Here is a 27,232-nt window from a genome sequence, read left to right on the forward strand (position 1 = left end):
GGTTTTGGAATGGGAATTAAAGAGAAGGTACCCATCTGGATACTGTGAGAGAAGATTGATTTGGTTTCTAGGGTATAATGAACAAGTGATTCTCAACTAATGGCAAGAAGATGCTTCCCTGGGTATCAGAATATTTGGGTTTGGAACAAAAAGGCTATGATTTTTCAAAACAAGATGGTACCTTATGCCTTTGATTCAATTTCATTTCATTTACTTAAAAAATCCAGTTAACACTGAAGGGAATGTAGGTCTTTTTGGTTTCTAAATGGGAGAATGCTTTAAAAAAGTAAGAGGTACCAAGATGAAGACCAAGAAAAATAAACAGTACAATGTGGTGTTAGAAGAAAATTGGAAAAACAGAAATGAAAGGGAAGAGTCAAAAGTAAAGATCACAAAGCAATGGAAGAATTAACAGGACGACTCTGGGTTAGTAAGGTCAGGTGAGAGGAAGGCTTACTCTGAAATTTGTCCTAGTCGAAACAACTAAAAGATTTAAAGAAGTAATCCAAAGCTCCTAAGACAGCAAAAGATAAATTGAAAACAATTCTGATTAAAAAGGAAAAATATACTGTAAAATACTTATTTAATAAGTTTATAATCTATACAGAATTGAATAAAAAGTACAACAAATTATTTTCACTTCTTTACAAAACTGCATACAGTACAACTTGCAAATTAGGTTCAGCATTATACAGATAGGGCCACACACCAAGATGTAAACTTATTATTGTCTTAAATAAGTAAAGGCTCTAACTGTGTACCACAAACTTTGAGTTAAATTCCAGGGAAATACTGCTTTAGTACTGATTGTACCACAGTCTATTTTATTTAAAAAATTAAATAAAACTCCTCAAATACCACTTTTCTACTTGTTTCTGAGTAAACAATTCCCTATGTAGCAAAATAAAACACAACAAAGACAAAATATAAAATTAGAGGCTGCTATTTACGATATCACTTCCTCTTTCCTTACTTAGCTAGTGGTCTTTTCCTTTCCCTTATTCAGAAAGGAAGGTGAGTGGAAACTGACTTATTCTTTTTTTTTTTTTTTTTTTTTTTTTTTGCGTTATGCGGGCCTCTCACTGTTGTGGCCTCTCCCGTTGGGGAGCACAGGCTCCGGACGCGCAGGCTCAGCGGCCATGGCTCACAGGCCCAGCCGCTCCGTGGCATGTGGGATCTTCCCGGACCGGGGCACGAACCCATGTCCCCTGCATCGGCAGGCGGACTCTCAACCCCTGCGCCACCAGGGAAGCCCGAAACTGACTTATTCTTATCATTCATTTGCTTCTAGAATTCCTGCTTACATAAATGAATATGTCAGTTTGGGAATATTGACACTATTATTCGGTGTTTACCTATGTCGTTCTAAAAAAGTTAACCTAGTTTATTTTTATTTTTTTTTTTTTATGATTAGGCAACAAAATTGGCTTCAAAATAGTTACGTCTCAGGCTAGCAGCCACTTGGTAGACTAACTTCCCAATTAAATGTGCACAGAATAACATTTCTTTCAAGTAACCTGGAAACTGAATCAGTAGCAATTCTTATTTTAAGCAGATATTCAAGATGATCCACCTTTAGAAACAAAGGCAGATTTAATGTACAAAATACAGGAACTAAGTCTATCCTAGTTCCTGTCCCACCAAAATAATTAATAAGAGGCTCAGTTTGTGAAAAAGACCTTGGAATGATCCAACTCTTAACGACATCTTTATCTTGAATAAGAAGGATAAATAATATAAAAGCTATAAATGGAGATGAAGTTATTTTTAAAAAGACTTTTCCATTTTATTTTGGAGATAAAAGTGCAAATACAAAATGGGTTAGTTGTATCTTTAGCCCATTTAGTAACTCTTCATCATAGAATTAATAGTCCTTCATACTGAAGAATAAAAGACAAGCAAACCTGCCTCAAGTTTTCTGATTAGGTCACTTAGATTTTTAGCAGGCCTCAAAACTTGCCTTATTATTTAACTAAATTAGCTTCTCTAGGAAGCATATGAATAATGTAAAAATGAAAAATCCACACGAATACATAATTGTCAAGATGGGAATTGAGAATATTTACACAATGAATTTTTTAAAATAAATTAGAAACGACACATATGCCTTATAAAACACCAAACCAGAGCACATATTGTCAGTGATAGGAACAACTTTCACCTGCAGAAACACAAACGCACGTGAATAACACAGAAATAAGAATTAAGTTGAACAGAGGCAGGTGCTATTAGAACATATTTCTGTCCTGACCTGTGACACCTGTGGCCCCTGTGAAGCCCTGGTCCCACCAGGCCAAGCATCTGGCTAATCTGATACAGAAGTACTTGACCTATGAAACACCAGACTCACTTGCTAGCAAGTATACATCACCATGTGCTGCTTGATGGCTCTTGATTACTTGGTTTTCAAAAGCAAGCTCACTTTCAAATCAGAAAAAAGTCATCCTTATATCGGCTCTCGTAAATAATCCATGAAGTACACTTCACTTCTGAACAGTATTCTGTTACTCTAGGAGGACAAGGTATAGTCAATTGGCTGCTTTGAAGCCATGAAATGCACACTCATAAATAGGTGTCTACACTTTAAAAAATTAAATACATCCAGGCACAGCTGCTGTGCAGAGTTCTTGTGATAAGAAGCTCATTAGCAGTGTGTTATGAAGTGGTCACTTGAGAACTTGATTCTGGATCTTGGGGCTTTCTGTATTTCTTCAAAATATTGACTGCACCATTAGTCAGGAAAACCACAGCAATGAGTGCAAAATAACCAGCGTAGATGAAGAACTAAAGAGGGGGAAAGAATAATTTATAGAATTATCAATTAGAAGGTAAGCTCTTTTATTACATATATGTGAACAGACTCCATAATTAAAGGTATATTCAGTTTCTCTATAAAACTTCAAAAAACATTGTGTGCTTAAACAATGTGCCAGGCACTGAGGATACAAAGAGGCAGCACAGCATGGTGGTACTGAAGGCTGACTCTTGGGTGCAAATCCCGACTTCCCCCTTACTAGCTGTATGACCCGGATTGAGAGACTCAGTCTCTGAGCCTCAACTTCATTTGCCAAACATTTTGTAATTCATAATATTTCTTAATTGCAGAGTTGTTGGGAAAGGATGAGGTTATGTATGCAAATGTTTATTAGCACAATGCTAATGCTGTTAATACTATTGTTTTTATTTTTGTTGCTGTTATAACTGAATCCTGGTCTCTACCCTCAAGCTGATATGATTAACAGGCCAAATTCTGAATAGCAAGACCTCTACTCTTGCCCAGAAGAGGGCAGTAGAAGGTCAACTATCAATATATTCCATTATAAGATTACTTTTTATAAGAATCTTCTCTAAGCCAATATTTTTTTAATTTTATTTATTTTTTGGCTGTGTTGGATCTTCGTTGCTGCATGCAGGCTTTCTCTAGTTGCGGCAAGTGGGGGCTACTTTTCATTGCGGTGTGCGGGCTTCTCATTGCGGTGGCTTCTCTTGTTGTGGAGCACAGGCTCTAGGCACATGGGCTTCAGTAGATGTGGCACGCAGGCTCAGTAGTTGTAGCTCACGGGCTCTAGGGCACAGGCTCAGTATTTGTGGCTCATGGGCTTAGCTGCTCTGCGGCATGTGGGATCTTCCTGGACCAGGAATTGAATCCGTGTCCCCTGCATTGGCAGGCGGATTCTTAACTACTGAGACACCAGGGAAGTCCCTCCGAGCCAATATTTTAATGTAACTATGTTGTTTATCAACATCATCATCATTTTTCTTCTTAAAATAACTTACTACCTACTGATAAGCTAACACTCTGAGCCAGGTCCTTTAAAATTCTGATTCATTTTCCTATAGGAAACTCATTAATCATGGCAGTTACAAGTTTCAGCACAGCCCACAAAATTCTATTATTCCATACGTTTAAACCTACCACTTCTATAGCAAGATGACAAGCACCCAGTTACTCTTCTACCCTCCACCCCAATGAAAGTACCTAGCCCTTGAGAGGTCTTCTCAAGGTTTTTATTGCAGGTAGTAACTGGGAAACACTTAAGTAATTCTTACTGAAAAGAAAGTAATAAGTTCCCATTCCTCTGCTCTATCCACCCCCTCTCCCATCCTTTTGTGAGGCAGCATGATGCAGTGGGAGATGCCTAAGCTTTGGAGTCAGATGCTGGTTTGAATCCTGGTTCTGCCATACTATTATTGACTGTGACCTTAAACAATACAACATCCCTCAGACTCATTTTCCTGATGATGTCTAATCCTGATAACAACGCTGCACAATTCTATATAAAGTACCCGGCACATAGAAAGCACTCAATGCACATTACCTATGTCTCTTTTAGACCTCCTCAGTAAAAACAAAGTTACTTACTGCTAACATGTTAGGTCTTTGTATTCTAAGAAAACTAATATGTAAGCAAGGAAGGAATAATGGAGATGGAATCATTTGGGCTGAGATGAGGTAGGGTAGGCACTTTTTTATTCAATTGCCCATTTTGCTGAAGTATATAACAAGCCCTACCTACAACTCACAATCATGAAGGCATATACAACTATACAATTCCTGAGTGAATAAAATTATTCACACTGTCTCTGAGTGTTTGTGCAGGTGTTTTCTCAGTAGGTCATATGTTAAGAATCATAATGCTATTCAGCACCAGGAAGCCATTACCTTGGTATTTGGGTGAGGGGTGTTTTAAATAAAGAAGGAGGAGACTGAGAGAGCTCTGAGGTGAAGCACGGCACCTCAAACATGAGATGTAGTATTCCAGGCACAGAATTCAAAATGGAGGGAAATAATGGATGAGGAAGCAGAAGGGCTTGGCCTGGAAGGAACCAATATTACCTCTCAGCTCCACCAGCCTGGTTAATTACACACAGAAATGTTCTAGGGCCTCATCAAAAAGATGATATTGTTTGAATTTGTTTCCATGAAGCACGCTCCACTTCTGTTACCCTGATCAACTCATAACATCTTCAGTACCGAAACAGAGGTCTTACCTGAGGGGTAATTTCCAAGCCAAGGCCGCTGGCATCTACCACAATTAGAGTGAGCAGAGTCTGCAGTGCCAGAGCGATGAAGGTATTTACACCAAACACTAGGGCATAGCGCTCCATGCTGAGGTTTGCAGCAATCTGAAAACTTAAAAAATAAATAAAAAGAACGCATAGATAAGAATTACCTCCAGGATAGTGTGAAGAGTAGCCCGAACTTTCTACTGTCAATTCCCTTCCCAACCAAGTGAAGAATATTTTGTTGCTAAATGATGTAAACCTCATGCAAACATCTGAAAACAGCAGGAACATTTAAACAAGGAAATAAAGAACCTTGCCTAAATGCTTCCTCAGGAGAAAAACTGGCAATGCACATGTAATGCTTCCTCCCATTTGCCTCTTTTAACCAGAAAATTTAATTTGTAAAGAAGCCAAAAAGCTAATCCTGTCAACTCTTCCTAATGGTTCTTTGAATCAAAATACATACGTTGCTATAGTGATGAGTAACATGTAGATGATTCTGAAGACAACGTAGGATGCGTAGCACACCCAAATGTTACCCACGGTGTCCATGATATACACTGCAGCAGCAATCAGGAGAGAAAACAGAGACAATGTCAATTCTCCCCAAGTGGACCAGGATAATTTTATGTAACCAACTGCAAACACAGCAACAGCACCTACAAAACAAAAAGAGAAAATTTGTCATTTTGCTACACAAATACTATTTCAATAAATTAAAAATTCATCTTAGATTATTACATTTTAAGATCTTTTAACTTTTAAACAGGGTAGCTCAAGATTATGGAGGGCCTTGAAAGACAAGCAGAGAATTTTGGACTTGATGGAATAAATAGTATGGAGCCATGGAGAGATGATGAGAGACTGAACTAGGGCAGCTGGTAATGAGAAGGAAAAGGAGGATACAGAGCCAGAGATGCTGCTAAGGAAAAACTACTGAGGCGGACACAGAGGCGAGAAACAAAAAGAACCACTGCTTGGAGCTTGGCAACACGGCAGGATGGCTCATCTCTCTTCCCAACTGAGGGGCAGTTTATGTGGTAAAATGATGATGATTAAGATAACGATAGCTAAAATGTATGGAGTGCTTTCTAAGTGCCAGTCACAGTTTTAAGTGTTTACAGAAATCATATAAAGTTTTCCAAAACCTTCTGAGGTGGGTCGACAAATTAGAAAGGGACAACAGAATAAAATGGCCAAAGACACAGGCTCTGAGTTCAAACTGCGACTTTACCACTTACCATCTATATCATCTTGGCCAAGTGATTAACCTATCTGTCCACAGCTTCCTTAACTGTAAACTGGGGATAATAATTACACCTATCTTAGGAATTCTGTGAGGACTGAGTGAACATACATAAAGTCTTTAGAGCAGCGCTTGGCACATATAAACAATATATTTGCTACTGTTGTTATAAAGTATTGTATAGGTTATTCCAAGTTTTTCAGCAAGTGGCAGAAGAACCCAGTAAATCAGAGATAATGGAAACCTAGATAAGAAGACAATTTAGAGGACCATTATATTAGGTTTCCCAAAGGTTAAAAGAATTTGTTAGTCATAGCCCTCCACCTCATGTGCAATTCTAAATTGTCCTCCTAAATTATAAAATCAGAGCTCAAAATAAGTAATCCATTCTCTGGGGTTACTTCAAACCTGGGAGGGGAGAGAAAATCTGATTATGGTTGACTTCACTACCAGAGGAATCTCCCCCTCCCAAGCTGCCCTACCACCCTGCACTGCTTACCCAGTAAGGTTGAAACGGCCTCCACGCCACCGTTATAGATGGCAGCATGACGAGAAGGCATCACCTGCTCCCACAGGCCCTGTGCATAGTTCACGACTTGAAAATAGCCGCAGGTGGAGAGGGCCCACCACACGGACCAGCAGAGCAGAGGGCGAGAAGAGTAGCACACCAGGAAATCATTCCACAGGACCTTCAGCACAAGGAGACGGTCTGGCTTGGATTCCTACACAGAAAAAGGGAAGAAGCCAACTGTACAGAAAGCAATTGTATAGACTCAATTTTCTATTCAACAGACTTTTTTCTTGTTCCTTGTGAAAACCAACTGCTTATTTCATATATGTGTGTGTGTGCGTGTATGTATAAACTTCTTAGCAATTACATTTATCCCCTCTGGGGAAAAAACACATTCTTATATAATTTTTGCTTTGAATGCTCTATAAACATTAGTACATCCAGCAAATGATATACTGTTTACAAAATGAAGGTAGAAAGATGGTCAGAAATCGCGTACTTTAGCCAAAGGGAGATGACATTCCATATCTCCCCATACAGTGGCAAGCAACATTAAGAATAAGCAATAGGGCTTCCCTGGTGGCGCAGTGGTTGAGAGTCCGCCTGCCGATGCAGGGGACGCGGGTTCGTGCCCTGGTCCGGGAGGATCCCACATGCCGCGGAGCGGCTGGGCCCGTGACCCATGGCCGCTGGGCCTGCGCGTCCGGAGCCTGTGCTCCGCAGCGGGCGGGGCCGCAACAGTGAGAGGCCCGCGTACCACAAAGAAAAAAAAAATCATAAAAGAATAAGCAATAATTTGGGCTTCCCTGGTGGCGCAGTGGTTAAGAATCCACGTGCCAATGCAGGGGACACGGGTTCAAGCCCTGTTCCGGGAAGATCCCACATGCTGCAGAGCAACTAAGCCTGTGCGCCACAACTACTGAGCCTGCACTCTAGAGCCCGTGAGCCACAACTAGTGAAGCCCACGTGCCTAGAGCCCGTGCTCCGCAACAAGAGAAGCCACCGCAATGAGAAGCCCGCGCACCGCAACGTAGTGTAGCTCCCGCTCACCGCAACTAGAGAAAGCCCACAAGCCCAACGCAACCAAAAAAAAAAGCGCAATAATTAACAACCCTAGTAAATCACTGTTCAGGTAGAATCCATGAATGAGAACCTATCAGATTCACTGAAAGATAACGGTTAAGACAGAAATCTTAGAAAGAAATAAATCAAAATATTAGCAGCAGTTCTCTCTGACTGATGGGGTAATCAGTGATTTTAATTTGCTTCCTTACACTTTTTCTGTTACCCAGTATTTATGGAAATATTACAATGAAGTAACAAAGCTACTATGCATGCAACTGAGTGAATCCAAACATTACTATGTACCATCATCTCTGGACTATGCCAAGAAGTCAATATGAGATTCCAGACATCCTGTGAAATAGCTATCAAAGGTTGCCATAATTCCGGAGCCTCGCTCAGAACATAGGAACTTTTACTTTTGCAACTAACATGGGAAGGCAAAATGAGAGAATCCAAAGGGACCAAGAGGAAGCTAACTGTGAATTAGCATATAAGAGCCAGGATGTGTGACAGGAGCCACGTTACACGTTATTAACACCAATGGCAGCAGCATGATTCAACCCACTTGCTGGCTGGAAGCCATATCTTGCACAAGAGAACCTACAGATGTAAAATGACTACTCCCACCTGCTGTCAGCCCTTTCTCCTTTATTTTTTTTTTTTTTTTTTTTTTGCGGTACGCGGGCCTCTCACTGTTGTGGCCTCTCCCGCTGCGGAGCACAGGCTGTGGACGCGCAGGCCCAGCGGCCATGGCTTACGGGCCCAGCCGCTCTGCGGCATGTGGGATCCTCCCGGACCGGGGCACGAACCCGTGTCCCCTGCATCGGCAGGCGGACTCTCAACCACTGTGCCACCAGGGAAGCCCTCTCCTTTATTTTTAAAAACTGAGGTATAATTGACCTTTAACTTTATACTAGTTTTAGGTATATAACAATGATTTTATATTTGTATACAATGTGAAATGATCACCACAATAAGCCTAGTCAATATCTGTCACCATACAGTTATAATTTTTTTTCCTGTGATGAAAAGTTTTAAGATCTACTCTCTTAGCAACTTTCAAATATGCAATATGGTATCACTAATTATGGTCACCATGCTGTACATTACATCCCCAAGACTTATTTACAACTGGGAGTTTTACCTTTTGACTCCCCTTGACCCATTTTGCTACCCCCTACCCCCTTCCTCTGGCAACTACCAGTCTGTTCTCTGTATCTACAAGCTTGGGGTTTCTGTTTTGTGTTGTTTTTAGTTTCCACATATAAATGAGATCATGCAATATTTGTCTTTCTCTGACTGACTTACTTCACTTAGTATAATGCCCTCTAAGTCCATCCACATTGTTGCAGATGGCAAGACTTCATTCGCTTTTTAATGGCTGAATAAATAGTGTTCCAGTGTGTATATAAATGTGTCCGTTACCACATTTTCTTTATTCACTCATCCACTGATGGACCCTTAGGTTGTTTCCATATCTTGGCTATTGTAAATAATGCTGCAGTGAATTGGTGGGTGCCTGGATCTTTTTGAGTTAGTGTTTCCATTTTCTTTGGATATATACCTAGAAGTAGAATTCTTGAATCATGTGGTAGTCTGATTTTTTAAAATTAATTTATTTATTTATTTTTGGCTGCGTCTGGTCTTCGTTGCTGCATGAGGGCTTTCCCTAGTTGCGGCGAGTGGGGACTACTCTTCGTTGTGGTGCACAGGCTTCTCATTGTGGTGGCTTCTCTTGTTGCGGAGCATGGGCTCTAGGTGCACAGGCTTCGTTAGTTGTGGCGTGTGGGCTCAGTAGTTGTGGCGCACGGGCTTAGTTGCTCCGTGGCATGAGGGATCTTCCTGGACCAGGGATCAAACCCATGTTCCCTGTGCTGGCAGGCCGATTCTTAACCACTGCGCCACCAGGGAAGTCCCTGATTTTTAATTTTTTGAGGAACCTCCACACCGTTTTCCAGTGACTGCAACAATTTACATTCCCACCAATAGTGCACGAGGGTTCACTTTTCTCCACATCCTCACCAACACTTATTTCTTATCTTTTTGATAACAGTCATTCTAACAGGTGTGAGGTGATATCTCATTCTGGTTTTGAGTTGCATTCCCCTGATGATTAGTGACATTGAGCATCTTTACATGTACCTGTTGGCCATCTGAATGTCTTCTCGGGAAAAATGTCTATTCAGATCTTCTGCTCATTTTTAAATTGGATTCTTTTTTTGCTATTGAGTTGTATGAGTTCATTTTATAATTTGGATATTAACCCCTTATCAGACATATGATTTGCAGATATTTTCTCCCATTCAGTAGGTTGCCTTTTCATTTTGTTGATGTTTTTCTTTGTTGTATAGAAGCTTTTTAGTTTGACGTTGTCCCACTTATTTTTGCTCTTGGTGTCAAATTAAAAAACACATTGCCAAGACAGATGTCAAGGAGCTTACCACGTACGTTTTCTTCTAAGGCGTTTTATGATTTCAGGTCTTACATTCAAGTCTTTAATCCATTTTATGTTAATTTCTGTGCAGCCCCTTCTTTAAATAGTTAGGTGTTTATAATACCAATAGCCCCTTCTTTAAATAGTTAGGCATTTATAATACCAAGTTAAATGCTGCTCTTTTCTTAGCTCAGTTATATGCAGAGGGAGATTTGTCTATTATCAAGCCAATAGCTAGGATGGAAACTTGAGAATAAGTTTGCTTCTTTTATTGTGCTGTTGAAGGACACAATCCTAATTCTTGCTATAAACAATGAACATTTTTTTCATGATGAAAGGAAGGCTATCATTATTTTCTCAGATATTGATATTTCATTACCCAAAACATAGTAAAAACATATACAATGAGCCTTAACTAATGGGGACAAATATAGTACATCTGGTTTCAAGGAAAAGGAACCAAAATATGTATCATGGAAGAACTGGTGTTTGAGACAGGCTTTGGGAGATAGATAAGATTAGAATAGAGAAACAATTAAGAACAACATTCAAAGCAAAGGAAACAAGAACAATAGCACAGAAGAAGGCGCTTTCAAGGTGTACTTAAGAATCTGCAATGATAAAGTTCTCTTCCAACATAAAAGGCTTCTGGGACACTCTGTCCTGCTCCAGCCTGCTGTGCACTTATCTTGTTCCAAGAATACTCATTCTTGCCTTTGCCTGGTATCTCGTAGAGCCCTAGTTCATAAGCTCTCGTTCAGGGGCACTGGGAACCTTTTAAGAGTTGGCACAGAGACCTGCCTTTGGCTACTCTTTTTCAGGGGAGATAACACCTATCTGAGCTTCAAGGGCATTAAGCTGCCAAAGGTAGGGGGTACAGCCATATACGGCTACACACTCTCTCCCTCCATCCCAACTCAGACATATCCGTTGGCAGGGGCCCAACTGGAGATATCCAGAGGGAAAGGCTGTGACCACAAATGAGAAAAAAATGGGGAGGGTCAAAAGACAGACTTTGTCCTTCACACAAGTCTTTCTGATTCTGGCTTTTAGTGCTCAGCGCCAGCCTGGTGAGAAAGGCAGAATACTGCCCAACACAAACCTCCCCCCAGTCACTTTCACCATTATGGCTTCAATTCTTTGGATTCTGAAGGCTATTCTGACATGAAAAGAAAGAAAGATCGGTCTTGAATTAACACTGAGTAAAAAACCATAAAGTTATAAACCTACATGTAGGTTATAATTTCATTTACTATAAAGTCTGTACAAACAGTGATATTTAGAAAGGGCACTAAAATATTAACAGTGGTAATCTTTGCACCCAGCAGTTCAGATTATTTTGACTTCTTTTTATGTAGTTTTCTGTATTGTTTACTTAAAAAATTAAGTATGAATCTTTTAAATCAGTAGAGCTCCAGTTCCCTCACCTGTAAAATGGAGACAGTGATACCTATATCATAGGGTTTTAATAATAGTAGTTTTAATAAGAATGAGATAATGAATATAAGATTTTTGGCACAGTGTCTGGTACCCAGGTCAAAATAAATGGGAGCTGAGATGATGAATCAGCAGCATACTTGTCTACACTCAGATGAGAAAAATTTCTGAATCTTAGGCTTTTTACAGTAAAATGGAAATTAATGCTTACTTCAACAGGTTATTGCAAGAACTAGATAAGCATTATTCAGTATGTAGCAAGTGCTCGATAAATGTTGGTTTCCCTTATATTCTATTTACCATGACTCATTAACATAATCAACAAATAGGTCCTGAGTGCTGTTATTCAACTTTGGACTTCCAGGCCCCATCTGCCTGTTAGCGTTCACTTCTTAGAGTTTCAAGTGCATGCTGTTTGTCCTCTATCTTGCTCCGTGCGGCTCTCAAGCCCTCGTAATATGACCACATTTCTCGTGCCACAGGTAAAAATTCTAACATTTTGCAGATACTGAATTAAAAATCTATTATTTACATTGACTTCACCATTTTCATTTTCCTGGTGTGTTCATTAGAAAATTCAGAATTACATATGTGCCTGGCATTGTGTATTTTTTGGTGAGCAGTGATCCAGAGGATGGAAATGTATGCCTCCTTCGACTCCTTAAACTTAACCCCACTCTGGGGCAATGTCCCAGCCAGGCAGAACTGCAGGTGGAGCTGGAGACCTTGAAGAGTTTGGCTATACTTCCAGCTTAGCCCAAAGCCCAAGGATGATTCTGGACTTTCATTCTGACTCGTGCATTTCAGATCTTTCTGGGTTTGGACCTGGTATATATGTCCCTCCCAGCCCGCCGTGCCTGCCCCTTCAGTTGTCACCCCAGCAGGATCTGGTTGGCTTGGGCACGTCTGGATTTTTTTTTTTTTTTTTTTGCACTTCTGTTCTTAGCGGCTCTCTCCTCCAGTGTTGCCAGGCGGGAGGGCAGGCGGACGCACAGGCACTGATGCCAAATCTGCCACCTCGGGCGGCGGCTGCTGAGCCAGGTACCCTGCTCTCCAGCTTTCCCGCTCTGGTGGCCGGGGACCCATCCTGTACAGTTAGAGCCGGCCGGGGGAGAAGGGGCAGCTGCCCTGCCAAGAAGCTCATCACCCTCAAGGCAAACACCTCCAACCCTCAGACCCCCGGGAGATTCAGAAGCGCTAGACGGTCCAGGGGCGCGCATCCTCACCTGTGCGCCCCAGGGCCTGACGTATACGCTGCGCATGCGCCATCCCTCCCTAAACTTTTGCGCCCCGCGTACGCACGCCCATTGTTCGCTCACAGGTTGCAGAGTATAAAAAGGCAACAGGCCAAAGAGAGCGCACTCCGCTTTTGGCCGAGTTGGCAGCTGAAGGAGAGTGCTCGGAGCCCAGCTCTCTATCCAAGGACCAACCTCACCCAAGTTCTCTAGGGGCAGTTACTTAGGTAGGCCCTGCCCCTCACCCCCGCCCCAGGCACTGGGGGGACCAGCACCTGCCAGGAGGGCTCGGCTGCCCCCAGCCCGCTACCCGCGCCCACCGACTTCCCGTGGCCGGCCCGGGTAACCCAGCTGTCTATGGCCAGCTATCCACTCGCAGGCCAGCCCACAAGTGTCCAGTGACTCTGCATCTGTGCTTTGCCACAGAGTCTCTGAGACCCCATTCTACCATCCCGCAGACCCTGCGCTCCTTTTTGGGGGTCCTTATCTCCATCTGCAATCGAGGCCATCGGAAGAAGGCGGTGATGGGTGCTCGCACCTCCACGACATCCCGCAGCTCAGCGTCCGCAGTGGACACAGTCACTGTCAGTGTGGCGCGGGGGCAGCCAGTGCCGCCCACGACACCCAGCTGTGTCCCGAACTACAGCACAGATAAGACGGTGTTGGGGGCCCTGGGAGAGAGTGGGCAAGGGATGACCAAGCAGGAGGAAGTCCCCACAGTCACAGGGAGGAACGAAGACCAGAGAAGCAGCCCCGATGACACCGGGGGCGCACGATATGCATTTAGGCCCCTGGGGGGCTCTTTCTTCGTGCCCAGGCCTGGACCTCTGCAGAGAGACCTCCACGCCAAGAGGGCAGAAGACAGATCCAACAGGAAACTGCAGACCTCTTGTATGAGCTCCTGCCCCCAAAGAAACGCCATCACGAGCTTATATAGCTCCACCCGAGGTTTCCCGCCAGTGAAGAGAAGGAGGGGTCCCGCCATACCACAAGGGCTGCCCCAGAAGTCCGCAAAGAAAGGGAGCGAAGAGGGCCCTCCGTCGCCCTCTGCAGCTCCGGTGGTTTCCCAGAGGAAAAGCCAGCCTGACAAAGATGCAGAGGCAACAAGAGGGCAGAAACGGACCTGGAGGAACGGCTCCTGCACATCTGACAGTCCCAGGCCCCGAAAACGCAGGATTCCTCTTCTGCCGCACAGGCGAGGGGAGCCTCTGAGGCTGCCCCCAGCCCCTGAGCCGGGTTTCCGGGTCACCGACGAAGACCTAGACTCAGAGAAGGAAACAGCGTTCCGGCGCATCAACAGTGCGCTGCGGGGTGAGACCTAGGCCATCGGAGGCCTGGGTGCCATGCATCCTTCCTATCCCTTCCCGCTGCCTGCCACAGGGGCTGCTTCTCCGCAGAAAATGTTTCATAGTTATTTCTATTTTAATATGATCATGGTACATTAAAATATATTAGTGCTTGCCTGTGAATACTAAGGTCGCTTGACTTGTAATTTTCTATATTGTTCTATATTTTTGTAACTAAAGGCATTACTTGGGGGAATTAAAAGAATATCTTGAAGCGATTTTGGCTTTTGATCTGCCACTAATTCCTATTTAACCTTAATTCAGGGGTTGGATTCTTTGACCCAAGGAAACAGAACAGTATAAAAAGAAAGAATGTGAGTGTCAGATGGTGGCAGTGATTAAGTATAGCAAGAGATGCCTTTGCAAAAGTTACTGTTGGTCCCAGAAGACTCTCACTTAGCTGTGTGACCCTGGGCAAGTCACTTCACCTAAATCTCTGAATTATAGGGCTGTGCTGATGATTTAAAAGTGACTGGGCACGGTGGACGCTCGGAAATCCTGAGTTCTCAATAAAGCCACTGCCCTGCTCCTTGGTCCTTTGGAATTACTATATTAGTAAAATTTATACTTGACAGTAATTTTAGCTTAAAGTTTATTTTGTCCATTTCATCTCAGCCTTTTGGCTAAGATCAGGTGTAGTATCTGTTCTTGTCAATTTAAATAGCAAGAGAAAAGAAAGGAAAATAACGGGCATGCCCCCACACTCTTCAGACAATAGGAGCCTCTTAACCTGTTCCTTTGTCCAGAGACACAGGTCATTTCTCAGTGAAGGCCTCTGCCATCACTGAGGTTGCAGGGGAGATGTGGTAACTGGGGAGAAAAAGACCAATGGGGATGACCCCCTCACTCCTCAACATGCAAGCCCCCCACTTTCTCACTTGTCTGGCTAGAAATAAAAGGTTGATCCTATGGTTTTAACTTTCAGCTGCTGCTGGACTTTGCATGCCTTGCGTAAGCTGGGAGACAGAGGCAGGAAAAAAAACCCACCATAATCACCCTGTTACCGCCATGAAATTAACTGCCCTGCCCTTATGAAATTAACACTGGAGTAAGAGAGACATGATAAACACACACATAAAAGAGAGCTTATAGTAGGAATAATACTATGAAGAAAGTAAAAAGGGTAATGGCCTAGCAAGTGACTTTGGAATGGAGTAATGATTGCTAAGAGTGTTAAACAGCTTTCTGAAAAGCTGATGTCCGAGCTGTGACCTGAGTGACATAAAGGAACCAGCCATGAAGATCAGAATGAAGGGCAGTCCTGACTGACACAATCTCCTGATTTGAAGTTCTGAGGTGGGAACAAGCTTAATGTGTTTCAGCCCAATTAAGAGATAAGGTCAGAGAGGTTGGCAAGCAGCCAAATTGTATGGGGTTTTATAGGCCATGATCAGAATTTTGCATTTTCTTCTACATACAATAGGAAAATGTAGGGGGAGGGGATAATTAGGGTTTAATGCCTAGACTATGAAGATTTAAGTCAAGGGCTGATGATTTCAATTAAATTACTTCTATGTATCCCTACATATGTGGGGGACTAGAGAGGAAAGGAGAAGTTGTTCATGGTATGCCTGGGAAACAAAAGAAAAAAGAGAGTACCTTCACATCAGTCAGCTCACAAAACTCAGGATTCTAGAGTCAAGTAAAGCTTAGTGATCATCTGATTTAACACTCTACATTTAGGGGTAGCCTAACTCAGTTAAAGAAAAAGAATTTGTGGGACTCCCCTGGTGGTCCAGCAGTTAGGACTCCGCACTTCCACTGCAGCGGGCACAGGTTCCATCCCTGGTCGGGGGAACTAAGATACCGCATGCCACGCGGTGTGACCAAAAAGTAAAAAAGAAAAAAGAAGAGAAAAAAAAGAAAAAGAACTTGTGATGGAATTAGTACCAGACTCTCATAACTCTTCATAAGGCCCAGAGCACCTTCAACAAATTCAAAGGGAAGATGAGAAATTATTTACAGCCTCACAAATAAAGATCTACAGTGAAGGTACAAAGCTGTTCTTGATTATTCATATCTAATGATAAAGATAATAATAGAAATTACCGTGTATTGATTACCTACTTATGTATACTAATTTGAAAGCTCTACATGGCTTTATTTAATACTTGAAATAGCCCTATGAGGTAGGTATATGAATGAGGGAACTAAAAGTCACAAAGAATTAAGAAACTGGCCCAAGGTCACCCTGCTGTAAGTACTAGTACTGGGGACTGCCTCCCTTCTTCAAAATCCGCTATACTCTGCTTCTATAAATGATACTGAGTACAAGATAAAAACAGTTATTTTGCGCTGTCTGTGTTTTATGGAACTCAAACACACACACACACACACACACACACACACACACACACACAAAGAATGCTTCCTAATAGTAAAAGGTGTCAGTCTACAAATAAAAGTATAGTTATATTAACAGATATTTATTAAGCATTAATCTCATGTCAAGCCCTGTGCTAAAGAGTTGGTTTAATTTACATCATTTCTAATGGATAAGCAACTTAAAAAAAATCATGTCCAACTATATGCCAAGCACAAAATGAGTCCAGCTGCCTGTTTGGGAAAGAAAATCACTGGCTTTGGCAGCTCCTCCTCCTGCCATGTCAGCACCCTCTGCCCCAAAGCAGTAGGACTCATTCTGAAAATCAACTTACAAGTACTCTAAGACAACTTGTGGACTGGGCTATCACTTTGACTTCTACCTCATTTTCCCTCTTTTTAAGTCAAGATAAAACCACACACTGACCTAAAACTCCTCTTTACTGTAATTACCACGATTATCATTTATGGTTCATTGATGGGCTTTGTCAACTTAAGATGGCACTGTGATCTCCAATATCCACATTCTAATTTTCCTTCAAGCTCGTCAAAGAAAAGCAAGCAGTATTTTAGGGCTGTACAGCTGCCAAGCAGCACTGCTTGCCTGTCATGGTGTCGGTAGCTGAGCCAAGGAGATCATGAAACTGACTTGAATCCTAATTTTACCTCACCATGGCCAACATGATGGTTCTGACCATGTGGTTAACCCACTGAAAGACTTCACGGAGCAAGGTACAGATTGAAGTGGATTTCATATCTGCTCTAAAATTATGTTTAGGAGTACATGTGTGTAATTTTGCACGACTCACTAATGTTGGATCTGAATCCTTATCTCTAAAATGAAAGGGTGATGTGATCTAAAGTCCCTTTAACATGCTCTGATTGTTATTTGATTTGTGGTTAGAATCACTTCTAACTCTAAAAGTTTATAATTCTTCACCATATCAAGTACTGACATTTTGCATATCTATAAATAACAAATATCAAGGTGGTCTAGGACAGAGTTTTTTAAATTTTAGATTTCAACTCATTAGTTGGTAATAAAATCAGTTTAGTAGGCAGTGATCACATTATAAAAAAGTAAACGAAATGTGTCAGAATAAACCATTGTGTTGTAAAACTTTTGTTTCATGGATGACTTTGAGGGGTTCAAGACTTCAGTGGAGGAAATAACTGTAGATGTGGTGGAAATAGCAAAAAAACTAGAATTAGAAGTGAAACCTGAAGTTGTGACTGAACTGCCACAATTTTATGATAAAACTTGAATGCATAAGCAGCTGCTTCCAATGGATGAGCAAAGAAAGTGGTTTCTTGAGATGGAATCTACTCCTGGTAAAGATGCCGTGAAGACTGTTGAAATGACAACCAAGGATTTAGCGCATTACATAAACTTAGCTCATAAAGCAGGGTTTAAGAGGACTGACTCCAATTTTCAAAGAAATTCTACTATGGGTAAAATGCTATCAAACAGCATTGATGCTGCAGAGAAATCATTCCTGAAGGAAGAGTCAATCGATGTGGCAAACTTCACTTCTGTCTTATTTTAAGACATTGCCACAGCACCCCAACCTTCAGCAACCACCACCCTGATCAGTCAGCAGCCAACAAGATCGTGACAAGACCCTCCACCAGCAAAAAGATTACGACTCGCTGAAGGCCCAGATGACGGTTGGCATTTTTTGGCAATTATGTATTTTTAAATTTAGGTATGTATATTATTTTATACATAATGCTATTGCACACATAATAGACTACAGTATAGTACAAACATAACTTTTATATGCACTGTGAAACAAAAAAAATTGTGTGACTTGCTTTATTATAATATTTGCTTTACCTCAGCGGTCTGGAACTAAACCCACAATATCCTTGAGGTATGCCTGTATCACACATAGTTTTCAGCACAGATGAGGAAGATAACTTCCTATCCTTACATACTGTAGACTTCAATTCAGAAACTGGAAGTAGATATTCATCATTTATTGGAATCATTTCACCTATTCATTTAGAAAAATTTTTCTAGAGCTTCCTTTACATACCAAGTTCTGAGGATAGAAAGATGAAGAAGAGACAGACATTGCTGTGGCTTCTAAGACATCTCCAAGCGTGAGCACTATAATGTTGTGCCAGCAGCTCAATACCAAAAACACAAACAACCCCATCCAGAAATGGGCAGAAGACCTAGATAGACATTTCTCCAAAGAAGACATACAGACTGCCAACAAACACATGAAAGAATGCTCAACATCACTAATCATTAGAGGAATGCGAATCAAAACTACAATGAGATATCACCTCACACCAATCAGAATGGCCATCATCAAAAAAATCTACAAACAATAAATCCTGGAGAGGGTGTGGAGAAAAGGGAACACTCTTGCACTGCTGGTGGGAATGTGAATTGGTTCAGCCACTATGGAGAACAGTATGGAGGTTCCTTAAAAAACTACAAATAGAACTACCATACGACCCAGCAATCCCACTACTGGGCATATACCCTGAGGAAACCAAAATTTAAAAAGAGTCATGTACCAAAATGTTCATTGCAGCACTATTTACAATAGCCAGGAGATGGAAGCAACCTAAGTGTCCATCATCGGATGAATGGATAAAGAAGATGTGGCACATATATACAATGCAATATTACTCAGCCATAAAAAGAAATGAAATGGAGTTATTTGTAATGAGGTGGATAGACCCAGAGTCTGTCATACAGAGTGAAGTCAGAAAGAGAAAGACACATATATATGGAATTTAAGAAAAAAAAAAATGTCATGAAGAACCTAGGGGTAAGACAGGAATAAAGACACAGACCTACTGGAGAATGGACTTGAGGATATGGGGAAGGGGAAGGGTAAGCTGTGACAAAGTGAGAGAATGGCATGGACATATATACACTACCAAACGTAAAATAGATAGCTAGTGGGAAGCAGCCGCATAGCACAGGGAGATCAGCTCGGTGCTTTGTGACCACCTAGAGGGGTGGGATAGGGAGTGTGGGAGGGAGGGAGGCTCAAGAGGGAAGAGATATGGGAACATATGTATAACTGATTCACTTTGTTATAAAGCAGAAACTAACACACCATTGTAAAGCAATATACTCCAATAAGATGTAAAAAAAAAATCTAAAATAAAATTTAAGTAAAAAAAAAAAAATAATAATAATGTTGTGCCAGTCCGGGAGGTCATTTACTCCAGAGGAAAATACATTTGTCATCCCTAATATAAATCAATGTTATATTGAATGAATGAATTAATGAACCAATGAAGCAACTCAAGATAAAACCAGAATCCAAATGAATTGAGGGACTTTCCCGTCTGCTTTTTCACCATTGGTCTAGCCCCAGAGTAGCAACCACCAGGCATTTAAGGTTGTGCTTACCTGTCCCTCCATGGGAGGCTCCTCTGTATTTAGAGGGATTTTTGATTCAACGTCCTCCCACTGCGGAAGGTGGTTAGAAGCTGAGGTATCAGTAGCAATGCCACCATTGTGTACCTTGACGCCATTTGCTCCTTGGCAGGAGGGAGGAACGTGGTGAAAGAAAAGACTCTTCTGTGGCATAGGGAGAAACCAGGCTATAGCGAAAGCCACAGAAACACAGGTAAGAGAGATGACATTCAGGCTGAATAGGGACCAGCCTGCCACTGAGACGAGGATCTGCCCTAGGACAGAGCCCACTGTGAAGCCCACCAAGGTGGCACTTCGACAGTAACTCGTGACTTTCTGGTACATGCTCAGGTCTACCACACTGTAGATGTAGGAGTAATAGGCAATTTCAGTGGCTGTGGCGATGCCATAGAAGAATTCCAAGAACTGAATGGCCAGCAGTCCCTGGGCATAGAGCAGCATGAACCATGTAACAATAAGGCTGAGTCCCTGCAGCAGAACAACAGGTTTATAACGGAGGAAGTCTGTGGCGAGGAACACAGGAAACAACAGCACCAGGTAAGAGTAAGTCCATACTGGATATATTTCATTGAAGACCTGGTAGAAAAAAGATAAAATCCCGTTAGTGATCTCAAAGGACCTGGAACATTCGTAACAATTTATTCTTATGAAACAATCTACCAGTACCTCAAAGATCTCATTTTTATCAACCAAAGAAATCTTGACAACAATTCTGATAATTGTTTGGAATATAATTCTCCGTTTCCACCCCACCGTCTTTTTCCTAATAAAATCTTCCCTATTCATCAAAGCCTAGTTCAACACCTTCCTCATCCTGGAAGACTTTGCTGCAGCTGATAGTGTTTGTATCCCAACACCCAAAAAGCTCTCCTGATACTGCTTTGTATGTGTCAGTTTCCTCAATTACCTCATGGCTCTGCTTCTTAACCATGGCTACACACCTCCCAAGGAGCTTTAGAAAATGTGGATGCCTTGCCGCAGGCATTTTTTAGAAACCTCCCAGGAGATTTTATTATGAGCCAGAGTTTAGAACCATTGCTTTATAGGTTCTTTCAGGGTGGACTTGACTTTCATTTGCACAACCTAACAGCTCGCACACTGTTTGGAAGATACTTGGCTCAACAAATGCTTTGGAACCAAATAAATGTTTTGGAATCACTGTCAGTTCTTACTTCTAGAACAGAGCAGGGAGCCATGATCCTACTGTTTGATTAGGTTTCTCTGATTTTAAGTTTCATTTCTTTGGGGTAACATGAATAGATAAAGAAGGTAAATCTGTCCTACAGTCTTAACAGAGTAACTATCTGTGGATGGTAGCAGTATAAGCAACTCTGTTGTCCTTCTTTTTGTATGTCTATACTATGAAAAAAAATGGAAGGTTTTTTTTTTTCATTAATTTTGCATTGGAAGATAGTAGAAATAATATTTAAACCACAAAGACCCCAGCTGGAATTTCTGTTCCATCATTTGCCGTATGATTTTAAGCAAGTTTTTTTTAAGTTCCTTTTAGCCTTAATCTCCATTATCAGTAAAAGAGAAGTAAAACCTATGCCACAGGGTGGTTTCTTGCAAGGACTAAATGAGAGAGTACATGTAAATCACTTACTCTTTTTTCATACGTTTAAAGACTTAAGGACTGAAGCTGAAACACAGACCACTTGGGACAATACAAATTAAATTAACTGAACTGTCGTCCCCATTCTTCGAATAACAATCATTGTAGGAGACTTTTCCCTCTTTTTACACCTACCCCATAGCCTAGTAAGTTCCTGGGGCTTTAAGTAAGTCAGTTTTATAAGTGATCATTTCAAAGTTTGGATAAGTGGCCTCAGTTTTTAAGTGCGTTCTGAAAGGTAGTCTTACTAACAATCTGAATACTTTGTGATGGAGCAATCTAATCCTTGGGTTTGACTTACTTTTTAACTCTCATGGATACCTCAGTTCACCCAATTGTTTTAAGGTTTTAGAGGAACAATAAAGTAAAAATTTTATTTTTAGTAAATTATTATAAAATATTTGCCAATGCAGAGAACAACTATAAAAGGAAAACATAATCTGAAATACATTCCAGACTTGATTTCTGACTGGCTGAATATCAAAAGTGATTTGTCTAATAGCCTTGCCTTCATGAATTCCGGTCTAATTTGTGTTTGCAAATCATCTAGCAACCTCCATTTACCAGGAAACTTTCTTGTGCCTGAATGTGTGCGTGAAAGAATAATCGAGAACTGTAGAAATGATTCTTATTCACAAGTGTATAAGTTTTATCAAACTAGGAAGTGCACTCAGCTGACTTAACACAGGGTCAGAGGCTTCTCAGTAGAAAACCAAAGGGGATAAGGGCAACCTTGAGATGAAAGCCGTGAGGAGTGAAGGCTTCCCTACAGACTTTTCACAGGTGTGCTCCATTAGCAACTTTCCACTCCTTTTTTGCCTATAGTTTCATTCATTCTCCTACAGTTTTCTTAAGTGTGAAACTGCCTCCTCTGTTTGATTCTGCATATTTCTTCACCTTCACATTTTCCCCAACATAATACTACAAAGTTATTAGCCACCACACTTTCCCTTTAAAAATACCTTCCTTCCATACCCAGTCTTCTTTGTTCTCCACCACACCGCTTGGGACTTTCACTGATTCTTCACTCCAGTAATACTGTCTGCACTTAGACATGTTATATACCCTTCAATACTAGTTGTCCCCAAATGATTAACTGTGAAGTTTTCGTTATATAAACCTCATCCTTTCAATTATCAATTTAAAGTGTTTATGCTTATGAGTCTAATTCCACTCCTAATACAAAAACCACAGTTTACATAATGAAGATAAGGAAAAGCAATGCCAAGTAGAAACTAAAATAAAGGCAAGCGGGGGGAAAAGACCAGATATGTTCTCTTTAACTTATTCTCAATGAGAAATCTGAATTTACTCCCAGGAGAGACATCAACCCAAGAGGACCGTCCCTCCCACAGCATTATCAGCATTATAATAGTACATCTCTACTGACACCACACACTATGCTAATCACCTCACCTATATGACCTCATTTAATCCAAACAACGCTAAGCGGTAGATGCTTTTATCATCTCTACCTTACAACCAAGGAAACTAGGCCTTATGTGAATTGCCCGAAGTTATCCCAGCTAGTCACCGGCAGAGGGAGTATCTGCACCTAGATATTCTGAATCCACCACCCTAAAATGCCCCATTTCTTCAATCAGAAAACTATTGTTGATCATCTACTATGTTCCAGGCTTACTTCTAATGCCATTAAGCAGCTTTTTCAACCTGCGTAGGGGTGCTTTTATGGGGCTTTCATGAAGAAAGAAGACCAGACAATGTGCAGAGCTTAGCCACTGTGTCTCCAAAAGTCTCCAGAAGATCCCTTCTCTCTCAATGCCTCCAAGGAGAAGCTGTCACACCAGGAAATGCTTCTTTGATGGATACTCTGAATCCTGAAGGGAATCTTCCTACATGCAAAAATGTACAGGTTACAGACTCTTACTGACCACACCTGGACGATACCTTCTTATCTCAGGTAAAAATCTGCCATGTGAGGAAAGGGAACTGATTTTATTCTAAGGTGCCTTTCACAGTTCTTTGGATCAGAGCTTGTTTGTGCTTTCTTCTGAGACACAAAAAGTCAAGGGAAAACAGCTGTTCAGTTTTAAGCTCTAATTCAGATTTACACTTTATTTTAGAATCACAGTTCAATTAGACAACTAGTTAGTAAGCACTTATTTGCACAACACTGTTTTCAAACTGTATGGAGATTACGAAAACAAAAAAAGAATAAAATGAAGCCTCAGTTCTCCAGGAGTTCTGAACCTAGTGAAGAGCACATACACGTAAATTATTGACAAGGGAGTTAGGAAATATGGGGGGTTGCTCCTTCGAGATGGACCTTGAAGGATGAGAAAGTTAGATCCACTGGATTTATGACTATAAGATTAACGTGGATGGAGCTTGGGCACGTAGAAGGCAAGGGGAAGAAGGATGTAGTGGGAGATAAGGGTGTTAAGGAGATAAGAGCCAAATTCTGTAAGGCTCTCAATATTAGGCAGAATAGTTTTAAATTTAATGTCTTAAAAGTATCAAAGAAAGGTAGTGAGTGTCAAATCCCACGCTGAAAAAGATGAAAGGATAAAAAATTTTGGGTGATAAAGAGCTCTATTTTATTAAAAGTTTGGCTTTTAACTACTGAAAGACATATTTTAACCTGTTTAAAATTTATAAAGTGATACAGGTTAATGGTTTTCCTGAAATCTAAGAAAAAAAAAATCCTTTGAGAGTGGAAAAAGGAAATTCTGACCTTCTTTTCCTCCTTTTGTCTTTGGCCTTGGTTAACAACAGCTCTATCTAAGATGACTGCTCTTGGACCTCCTAAAGTCTCCTGAGGGAAATACAAAATTCAACACAAATAGACTGACCATGATTTGGCATTTGCTTTGCCTAAAAATCATGTAGTATTAAATAAATAAATAACTGTACCTTGGTGAAAACAAGCAGTCAGAAAGGAGAACAAGTTGTCCTATTTCAGTTATTAGAGATTTTTAAAAACCTAGGGTTCCAGAGAGGGTGGACAGAGCCATACGTGCACGACCATCAGAATCGGCCATGATTCTGAGGTCCTCAGACACAAACAACATATCTTTCCAGACTTCTGGATTTTTTCTTCAAACCCTGCCCTCTTCCTCATCTAAGTTGCAGTAAGAGAAGTGTGCTATGTTTTTGTTACACATTCAGCAAATGTTTCCTGGGCCTGGCACCTCTGCTTTATTGCTATACGCCTCGAACATATTTCACTCACCTAAGTAGCTTTCTGATAAGACACATGATGGCACATCACACAGCAATTCTGCCCAGGGCACTTGTACAAAACAGTTCGGCTTTCAAATACCAACAATGGGAGCATGTTTCTCTCCCCGTGTGCTTCTCTTTCAGGCAAGGTGCACAAACTGTGCAGATCACGTGGCAGTTCACATGAAATTTTAATTGTTAGCAGCTCAGACAGTATCATTTTTGCTTCAGTGGCTACAATTCAGATTTGGTGTTTGCTGTGGGTCTCCAGAATCATTCTTTCTTGTATTTACTGAAGTAATTTTCTTCTTGGAGAATCATTCTGTTCACAAGAGTTGGCCCTTTCCACTTTATTGTTGTTTTTAACCAATACTATAATTCAAATAGGTAATGAGTAACTCTTACAGTTCCTTGTGGAGTGGTCCATAAGACTGAGAAGTAGATCTGAAGTTGGGTAAAAGTCAGTGCCACTTGCTAGGGGTGAGATAATGTGGGAAACTCAAATGAAATCCTCAACCAAGAGTTCAATCCCTTTCAAGTGCCCTTGAAAATGGAGGAGCAATGCAACAACAAACTGGATCATGAGTAATTACATCCTGCTCTGACCTGTTATGCAGGGATACTCAAAACAGGTGACTACTAATCACAGGGGAGAGAGTAAGGTTTAAATGGGAGGAGTACTTCACAGCAGCTGGGGCAGGAAGGCAGGGTGGGAGAAGTAGACATAAGAAATAAGAAACAGCTAACAACTGCTCACTCAGCTTTCACCCTTTTGTTCCAGAAAGCAATACCAGACCTCAGCTTTCTTGCTTTGTAGTGTTCAAGGAAGAGGATGCTGAATCTGCTTTATTTGGGTTTTGTGGTAGCAGCTTGAGTTTAAGTCCTTTTTCAGTTAATATAATGTCTTTCTTTTTCAAAAATCTGGTGTTGAGATTGACCATACACTTTAAAGAGTTAAACACATTTTTAAAGTACACAATGCACTTCAAGTACTTTACTTATAAATCCTCCTGGGGAAGTCAGTCAGCAAAAAGTTCTTGATCATGGACTATGTACTCTTTAATTACTCTCAACATCGCAGCAGAAGAGAAAGGAGCAAAACTAACATCCGTGAAGCAACAATTCACAACGCAAGAAAAACTATAATTAAATGCCAACTATGTGATACCATCTAAATATCTGCTTTTATCCCGGGAGGTGGGGTTGGGGGAGTGTGTGGGAAGCGTATTCCTGGACAGTCTCGCCCAACCAAAAATCAAGACAAGATGATGGGTTCTTGTCTTGTACAATCCTCATTTGAGCACTTCCATCTCTCAAGGGTAAACAATGCAAAGTAGGGGAAGGAAGAGGGTGCAGCAGGTAGAGGGAAGATCCTTTCAGAAAGCAGGAGTTACTCAGCATCTGGTTCCTTACTTTCCAGCAGCAAATATTTATTTAAACCTTTACCATGTCCAAAGTACAACCTGCTGTTTTCCCTTTTATTCTACAAATATTCTCCTCCCCCCCCGCCCCCGCCCCCAAGCAGGAACTGCTGGATCAGTCGGAGCAGAGTGGGGCTAAGTTCCATTACAGCATCATCAGCACATCGCCTGAAGCACACGTGAACTGGGGCTCCCGAACCGCGTTTCGAGCCCTTCACCTAAGACACGGCCTATCAATCCAACGCAGGAGAGAAAAACAGCGTGAATTAAGGCAGCGCCCAGCACGGAGCCGCCTTCCAGCTGAGAAAAGTCAGCAATCTCTGCTCAGAATGGCTCCCGCGTTTCGAGCGCCTTTCTCACTCCTCCTTTCCTCAGCTACAGCCCCTCCGCCCGCTCTCACCTTTTCCCGCGCATCTCGGCACCCGCCCCCCGCGCCTACCTCTCTCTTCGTCAGGTTCTTGTCGGGCCCCAGCAGGTACGGGGTCAAGAAGGGCTCGGACGGCCGGAGGCTGGCGAAGAAGCCGTAGGCGCAGAGCAGCGCGGTGGGCACGAACCAGCACTCGCGCGGGACCCGAGCCGTGCGCAGGAGCATGGTGGCCGCCGCCGCCGCCGCCCGCCGTGTCACCGGGCCAGGCACATCCATCTGGGGCGCGAGGGGCGGGGACCCAGCCCGGCCCTTTCCTTCTCCTTTTCCTCCTCGGCCAACCGGAGTGAGGTTGAATCGCTGCCCCAGCGCAGGCACCTGCAATTGCGAGTGGCGCCTCCTCCCGGTAGGACCAAGCAGTTCTGAGACAGCCGCCTCTGATCGCAATGACTCCCAGCCTTTCCTGATTGCGAGAACCTCCCGAGTCGCCACCCGCCCGCTGAGCGGCAGAAAACCATTCACGCCCTAAGGCCCACCCTCCGCCACCACCTCCCTGCTGAGAGCCAATCACAGAGGACGCCGGGCATTGGCTTCTGTCCCATTGGTCGGTGGCTCACAAGATGCGAACCCGCGGCGG

General features: G+C 42.0%; 1 protein-coding gene and 1 pseudogene across 1 annotated transcript; one reads left to right on the forward strand and one right to left on the reverse strand.

Annotated features, from left to right (window-relative positions):
• Nucleotides 1–1,366: 1,366 nt before the first annotated feature.
• Nucleotides 1,367–27,087, reverse strand: SLC19A2 (solute carrier family 19 member 2). The gene is made up of 6 exons (XM_032613070.1): nucleotides 26,671–27,087; nucleotides 19,986–20,588; nucleotides 6,753–6,975; nucleotides 5,474–5,666; nucleotides 4,993–5,134; nucleotides 1,367–2,784 (listed from the first exon to the last, which is right to left on the reverse strand). The coding sequence occupies exons 1-6, from the start codon at nucleotides 26,872–26,874 to the stop codon at nucleotides 2,656–2,658; spliced, it is 1,494 nt and encodes a 497-aa protein (XP_032468961.1). The 5' UTR covers nucleotides 26,875–27,087; the 3' UTR covers nucleotides 1,367–2,655.
• Nucleotides 14,885–14,990, forward strand: LOC116745631 (annotated as a pseudogene).
• Nucleotides 27,088–27,232: the final 145 nt, after the last annotated feature.

The sequence above is a fragment of the Phocoena sinus genome, chromosome 1 (assembly GCF_008692025.1).
Source record: "Phocoena sinus isolate mPhoSin1 chromosome 1, mPhoSin1.pri, whole genome shotgun sequence".
Taxonomy (NCBI): Eukaryota; Metazoa; Chordata; class Mammalia; order Artiodactyla; family Phocoenidae; genus Phocoena; species Phocoena sinus.